This window comes from Anarrhichthys ocellatus, unplaced genomic scaffold (assembly GCF_004355925.1).
Source record: "Anarrhichthys ocellatus isolate YVR2014 unplaced genomic scaffold, GSC_Weel_1.0 scaffold36, whole genome shotgun sequence".
NCBI classification, from domain to species: Eukaryota; Metazoa; Chordata; class Actinopteri; order Perciformes; family Anarhichadidae; genus Anarrhichthys; species Anarrhichthys ocellatus.
The window spans coordinates 4,408,659-4,416,285 of record NW_022280066.1 but is presented as its reverse complement, the minus strand read 5'-3'; the positions used below and the strand labels follow the sequence as shown (position 1 = coordinate 4,416,285).

The 7,627-nt window shown below is 44.5% G+C and overlaps 1 protein-coding gene across 4 annotated transcripts in view; it reads left to right on the top strand.

Annotated features, from left to right (window-relative positions):
* LOC116393994 (apoptosis-stimulating of p53 protein 1-like) overlaps window positions 1–7,627 on the top strand; it is a 39,238-nt gene that overhangs the window by 15,849 nt on the left and 15,762 nt on the right. Inside the window, exon 1 of one of the 4 annotated variants that reach the window (XM_031866749.1) lies at window positions 2,201–4,211. The exons of the other annotated variants lie outside the window; for them this stretch is intronic. Coding sequence (XP_031722609.1) covers window positions 4,110–4,211 — 102 coding nt within the window. The 5' untranslated portion in view covers window positions 2,201–4,109. Of the gene's footprint in view, window positions 1–2,200; window positions 4,212–7,627 lie in introns of those variants that run through there. 4 annotated transcript variants of the gene reach the window in all.

Sequence of the window (7,627 nt, the reverse complement as noted above, 5' to 3'; positions counted from 1 at the left end):
ACCTTCCACTCTTTTGCTTTCTTCTCCCCGTCAGCTTGTCATACATAATAGAACACTTGGAGGAACTTGAAGTAGGAGTGAATGTAGAGGTGACTTTGAAATGTGTTTTTGTGTGTGTAACTGTGCCTTACTTTCTTTTTCCCCTTTAAGTTTTCGAAAGTTGTTCTCTGACTTTGTTCACGATCCCAACTACACTCACACGACACACTCGCACACATTGGCAGACAGACAGTCTGTGTGTCAGGGCGGGACTGCTGGCAGAGTGTTTGTGTGTGTGTGTGTGGGTGTGTTAGTGTCACACAATCAGAGCACAATGTGTGTTTAGGTCAGTGTGGTTTAAACTTGACGCTATGAGCAGGCGAGGTGTGGCGTCTTTTGGTCATTTGTGTTTGGGCTTGACAGTGTTATTTTGTTTTTGTGTGTGTGTGTGTGTGTGTGTGTGTGTGTGGGTGTTTCTTAGGGTTGTGGATGCATGACTCCAAGTCAGGGTGTGACTCTTGGCTATATATAATCACATCCAAAAGCTCTCACTTACACACACACACCAGATGCTGTTTCCTCCCACAGAATGATGTTAACATGACACATTTGTGTGTATGCGAGAGAGATATATTGTGTTAGTGTACAGCTGTTTTAAATGTGTTATTCATCACTCACCTCAACACTAATGGCATCACTCATTGCAGCAGCATGTATTTTTAATATCACTTATATGACTGCAGTAAATTCAGGATGAGGCCGTGATCGATCGCGTCTATAAACGGGAAACCAGGCTGTGTTGATGTCATTGTTTTGTTCAAACAGGTAGCAGGGATACTTGTTCACTCTTTTGTTTTTTTAACACCCAGCGGGATCACATATCGCACAAAAAAATCCATCTTCTCAGGCTTCGAGTACTGTGTCTGTGTTCGATACTAGCACTAGTGTTCTGCGGGCCGTGAAGAGGAGGTGTGTCTTCCTCCGGTGGTCCCATCCCAACGCTCCCTCCTCAAGACGGCGTCCTTTAAACCACGCCCCCAAACAACAGAGACTGAGTCAACACGCGCGTGGGCAAACTCAAATCAAGTCCCTCGATCCTACCGCGTGTAACTCGACCCCATACAGCTGCATGTGGGAGCACTGCTGAGGGATGTATTAAGAAGTCAGGTGTGTATTTGTGTGTTTGTAACGCACATGTCAGGGGTGTGTTGATGCAGATTAAGATGAATGTTTTCGCTGTATGTCAGCACTAGAAAGACCTCTGCATGTTATGCGATAGTCTGGCTTCAGGGACTCGAATCACTAGATGTGACTAAAGTTCACTTTGCTAATGCTGAGATGACAGTTTGACATCTATACGTGCCATTTATATGATTCATACATCATGCTGTAGTTGTAGGAAAAGTCCCTTTTTGGATGAACTGCGTGGGATCGTGTTGCACCAGAACCCTGAGTTGAGGGAACACACCTTAACTCCAGCATCGTCCTGTTTTTTCGTTCCTAAATTCTGCAGACGGTCTCCAGCGCTTTGCAACAAGGAGGACACGCGGCTGTTGATGGACGGGCCCGTCAGTGGTGGGGTTCAAAGACGTGACCTCTGGGTTCCACGATGGTCACTGGAGCGGTTCTGATAACAGAGCTTCCCCCGTTTGGTTACGGCCGAGGGCCCGCAGGAATGTCAGAAGGCTGTTATTGCAGATTAGGAGGAATATTTTTACTGGAGGCGTACAGCAGATGGGGAAGGGATGGCTTTCATTACTGGAGGGACGCGCGATCAGAACAACGTGTCTGTGTTTGCATGTGTGTGTGTGTGTCTGCGCCTCGTATATGTGCACTGTTTGGAAACCTATCACTCACACACTGAGAAGGTCAGAAATCCCCATGTGCTTCAGATTACATCCGCGATCGAAACATACGAAGACCAGCGAACAGCTGCAACACGAGAGGGTTGTGGTGGCCATTACGATGTAGTAGTTCTGAATGATTGCTGTTAGTGCACGAGTATCGCTTCTTTTTTACAGCTCTGACGACAATAATCTATTGACGCTAATACGGTGGCCGACAACTGCATTCAATACTACAGCACTAAGTAGGCCTTCTTAAACCAAAGTCATAAGTTGTGCTGCACTTCACTCTGCGTTCATTCCAAATAACATGCTGAATGCGTGGCATCGGTCCCACTGAGATACAGAGAAAACAGTGTGAAGAGACTTTTCTGTGTCACATGGTCTGTTCATGCCACACTGAGAATTTGCAACTGGAAAGCCTGTAAGTCACCATCAGTGCTGCCGGCCCAGTCAGAGCCTTGAGCCTGCCCCAGTTATTATAGAAGAAGCCTCTTTTCCTCAGTTTCTTTATCCTTTGTATTTATGAAATCATATTTTTTTAAGTGGGATGTGATGATATATTTTGTTTATAAAAACGAACACACATGCCCATTTGTCTCTGTATCTAGACGACACACTTATGGCCATTATTGGGTATGTCCTGTGGTTGGAAGGAATTTGGCTCCAGTGTGTTCAGAAGATGTGCGCCTCGGCTCTCGTGTTTTATGGGCGTGCTTTGTAGTTTGGGGAAACTCAAAGCCAGTCATTATATTGAAAAAGTTAGTCATCCAAGTGAATTAATCGAATGTCTTGGGTAACGTCAGGTCAAAAAGTTGTTTGTATAAACCAATGGAAGCTTCTATGAGGATTTAATCACAGTAGGTCAAGCCGACCCAAGTCAGTGCCCGCTTCCTGTCTCTTCTTCCTTTTCTTAAAGTATTGGCAGATTACACGCAGCAATGACGTCCTTTACAATCTCTATGCTGACTGGCTCGGAGGAAGGGCTGACATTCACGTTAACATTTAATCAAGAAACATTTTTTCCAATTTGGGCAGAAAACCATCCAATCTGGCAACGCTAAGCTCTGCCAATATCTAGTGTTTCACATGTATGCAAGAAAATATGATTTGAGTCCAGCTTTAGAGCCATTCGATTGATGATATGCTCACATCCTGCTGTGAAGTGAGTTAAGAGCCCAACAAAGTTAGACGTAAGTTTGGCAGAAGTGACTAAAAAGGCTTCGTTGTAATTGTGAATATGCAATGTGCAAAGTCATACCTCATCAATATGAATGTGACACAGATGCCTGCACCCAGAACAGCAGCACTGGCAGAAAATCCAGTCTGCTTTCATTACTGTGTGTGTGTGTGTGTGTGTGTGTGTGTGTGTGTGTGTGTGTGTGTGTGTGTGTGTGTGTGTGTGTGTGTGTCGCAGACAGCGAGGAAAAAGAAGACAATATGACACTGCAGCAGTCAGCTGTTATTCCACTGTGTGTCCGAGTGTGTGTGTGTGTGTGTGTGTGTGTGTGTGTGTGTGCGTGTGCGTGTGCGTGCGCGCGCACACACACACACACGCGTCCGGCGGGAATGTGTGCCGTGAGTTAATCTTCCGGCGTCATCATCATCATCTTCTTCCTCATAACACACATCTGGAGTGGGAGGTTGATTGAGAGCAGCTACTGCCCCATCAGGGCTGTGGTGCAGTGATTTCCCCCTTCTGAGAGAAAGTGGGAGAAAGAAAGAGGGAGGTGTGAGAGGGTGGGGGGGGGAGAAGGGCATGTCGCAGCAGCAAAAAGCCAGCCGCAGATGGATGACAAGAATTGAGAGAAAGAGAGATGAAGGAATGCAGATTAAGAAGGATGGAGGAGGGTGATACAGAAACACGAGGAGAGATGTAAGAAGGGGAGGAGGTGTGGAAAGATGGAAGGATAGAAACAGAGTAGAAAAGGGATGGTGTGATGACTTTTCTCGCTTCTTTTTGTACTGGTTCATAGGTGTACGTGTTTGTTTACTGTCGTAATTGAATGGGGTGTCACATTAGTGGGCTTTACACGTCACATGAGAGCACACCAATGCTAGAGAGAGTTTGTGTGAGAGAGGGAGAGGGAGAGGTGGGGGCCGAGCAGGAGGGAGGGAGAAAGAGAGAGAGAGGGGGAGAGAGTGTCGTAAATCACAGCACATCAGCGGGCGGACGAGAGTGGAAAGTTGTGATAAGGACCGCTCTCGTTTTCTCCCCGTCAAGCCTCTGGCTCAGTGCTTTCCCTTCCATCTGAGACCGCAGAGGTCCGCCGGCTCTCCGCGAGGATGGAGTGGAACGAGGTGGATTTGGTGCAGGAGTTTACTGTTGAAGGACAATGCAGCAAAATTAAAGTCCGCTCCTGCAGGATCACATGGGACAGCCTGCAGGTAAATACACAAGGGGAGGCTGACAGAAAACACGCATGTTAACGTCAGCGCGGTGTCTGCAGCAGGATGGTGCGTGTTTGACAGCGTGAGGATGAATGACGCCGTTGTTAAGTGTCAGGCGAACTGTTAACTTTTCTGTAGCCGTAGGATGCGTGTCATCATTAGAGGGATTAGAGTGACAGTACCCGGAGGATATAAACTTCATCCCAGGACACAAACATCACACTACGGACCAAACTGTTTGGACAGACAAGGGATCTTTATTCCAACCGATGACAATAGAATCATTCTTTAAAGCAACAACTCTTGGGTGTTGTCGAGGGTGTTTACAATGCAAATAGTGTTGGTTATTGTATCCACATATTCTGTTAAATATTTGCTTTTTAGGGTTTTAGATCGATGATTGTTCAGGCTGCTTGTAGAATGTAGTTTTTAAATCTGTTTACTCACTTTTTTTAACGCATCTTGTGCGATTAAATGGATTTTAATCTTACACGCGACTGAATACCAAATGTGAAATGTCACCTCTTTATAGTTGGTGTTGAAAATATGCACCGTTCATACATCCAGTCGCACACTATGTAACACTCTGCCAACATACTAGAGAAAAAAAGTATTAGAACAATTCAGGTTGTATTTTATTGTTACCAGCAAACTTTAAAGATGTGATGTAATTGTCAAATGTATTTATATCCTCTCTTATATAGTATATCAGCAAAAATCAAGAATATTTAGATGTTCGATGTCTGTCCTATCAGCTTACCTGTGAGCCAGATGTGTAGCTCCAAGACTCGGGACACTTCAATTTAGAATAGAAAGATTTTAAACTTCAAATTGCCATCATGATATTTTTAAAAGGGGCGTTCACCTCAATGGTTTTCAAAGTAAAATGCATCAATGCTATTCAGCAAAAATGTCAACTTTAAGTATTCAGTAGTATTTCATTTTCACAATTACATCTCCAACCCCTTCTAAATGATAGTTATTATGGCCTTTATTTGCTTCCATACAAGCACATTCACAGAGGAGTGTATCAAAGTGAAATAGGTGTTATGACGATAGATTCACGTAGCGTCGCTGCTCACAGAGCTGACATGATGCCAGCGATGTTCTGATCATACTGATGGTTCCTTTAAGGGGAAACCAGAGAGCATTAGCAAGAGAAAGTGAGAGTCGGCAGAATCCCACAGGTCAGCAGTGAGCTAATGACGCGTGGCACCACTGACCAGTGTAATGTGCGTCGTGTCATCGTCTGAAACACGAGTCTGCATTACGCTGGAAACACTGTGTGTCTGCATTGTGGTTCTGAGAATGAAGTGAGTGAGCCTGGAGGCAGTGATAGCACAGCGTGGCTATCAGCATCATTAATCACTGATGCTGATATTTAGCACAGCGCTAATGCAGACCAGAGTTACAGCGTCCGATCCCACGAGTTGTTGAAACGGCCAGTGGGTTTAATTTATTTCAATGATTTTAATATCTAAGGATTGCCATTACCCCCGGGGCTCAGTTCAGGGTAATGGAGCTTTTCATCCGCTCCTCTCTGAGTCATGGCATGAAAGACTCCACTGGGGTGTATGAAGACTTTTTCAATGTTTTAACTAAATTGACTGAAGCCTCAGATTCTTTTGAGACCCTTAAACCTTGAGGCCTGGACCCCTTAAATCCTAATGACTGCAGGCCTCTATAATTATCTGCAGCCTGACTCACAGCAACACTCAGTACGGACAGTAGAAGTAACTCCACTTATCAGGACTTTGATGAAAGTTCACCCAACCAAAAAAACTATTTCACAAATTTCACAAAACATTTAGTCAGTTTTACCTTTTCAGATAAAAAAAATCATTACCACAACAATCATTTTCTGATGAAGAAGTTGTATGGAGGGGTGTATCGGAGGGCGGGCAGCGAAGTAGAAAAGGGTTCAATGTTCAATGTTGTTCTGTTAATGTGGGTGAACTGACTCTTCGACCGTCTTATCTCTTAGTGAAGCCATTTAGACACCTTTACATTGTGAGGAGGCGTACCTACATTACATACCGTCGGTCTGGAGTTAACTCTGGGGTTCCTCGCCACTTTAGGCCCCTTCCTGATTCCTCAGAGTAACATCAGTGCTATGGACCTGATTTGGACCTGGTCAACTGATTTGACCTATAAATGTGTTTATTGAGACTACTTTTTAATTTGTTTGTGTGCTGACTCAGCTGTTTTGATCCTGCACTTTGAGATGATGTTGTATTGGACTACATCATTTAAAAAAAAAAAACTCCTAATCCTCATTTCCATACACAGGTGCCCTACAGCATGGGCAAGCCAGTACAACATCAACAAAAACGTTATTATTTATTTCTATCTTTTTTTAACGGTTGAATCCTTCGTAAATGTGCAGTGTGACTGACGTTGTACTCACAACAGATTGTACTCCGTGTGACCTTCGCAGAAGACATGCATATCAACCGTAATGATTAGTCTCATAACGACTCATAACATGGCAGAAACCTATTCTCCAGACCGTCAATCAGTGTTGCTCGTCTGGCTTGAGACACAAATGCAACTGTGCGCCTGATTGAGGCCATTTGTCAGCGCAGCATTATGTTTTTAATCCCTCGTACGTTACGCAATAAGCTATACTGATATTGTTACATCATAGCGAGTCATTTGCACAATTTTTGCTGACGGTGAAAGGTTGATGTGTTGATATTTCGTCACTGTGTTGCATTCTGCACTACATTATAGCTTTATTTGATGCAGTGCAGAGCTGCGTCGTTCTGTGGACTTATAACTATACAGTCACAGGTCTAGAAAAAAAAAGCTTTGAAAGAGCCGGTGTTTAAATAATCAATCAAATGACTTTGATATTGTATCTGACGTATTGACTGTTAACACAGAGGAGAGTCATTCTTTCGATGTATACTGGAAAAGAATGTAGCAGACCAGGTGCAGTGTGTGCGTGAGTGAATGTACACAATAGCAGGATGTGACTGGGCAGAAACCTTCCGTTGTTGTCTGCAAAAGGCTTTTCTCCCCACCCTCCCCATCACGCACACACACATCTCTAAGTACGATCATTGACATGTTTGTCCTGAAGAACATCCACAAACATGGCTACATAGCTGTGTGTTCGGCCCGGTTTGATAAAACACTCCTCCGAAAAATGATCAGCGACATTAGATTTTTTTTTCTTCCAGCTGACGTCGACGTCTGTGTCACACCCCCTGAAATGATCAGAGCACAGAGGATTCCGGTGATTTCCCCCCCGAACCAATACTATAATTCTGTCACCCTGCCAAGGCCACCGGCTGCTGGCCTAATAACGTTTCTATAGCACACTGAAGGTGCTCTGTGACCTGACCAGTGCGAGGTGTGTGTGTGTGTGTGTGTGTGTGTGTGTGTGTGTGTGTGTGTGTGTGTGTGTG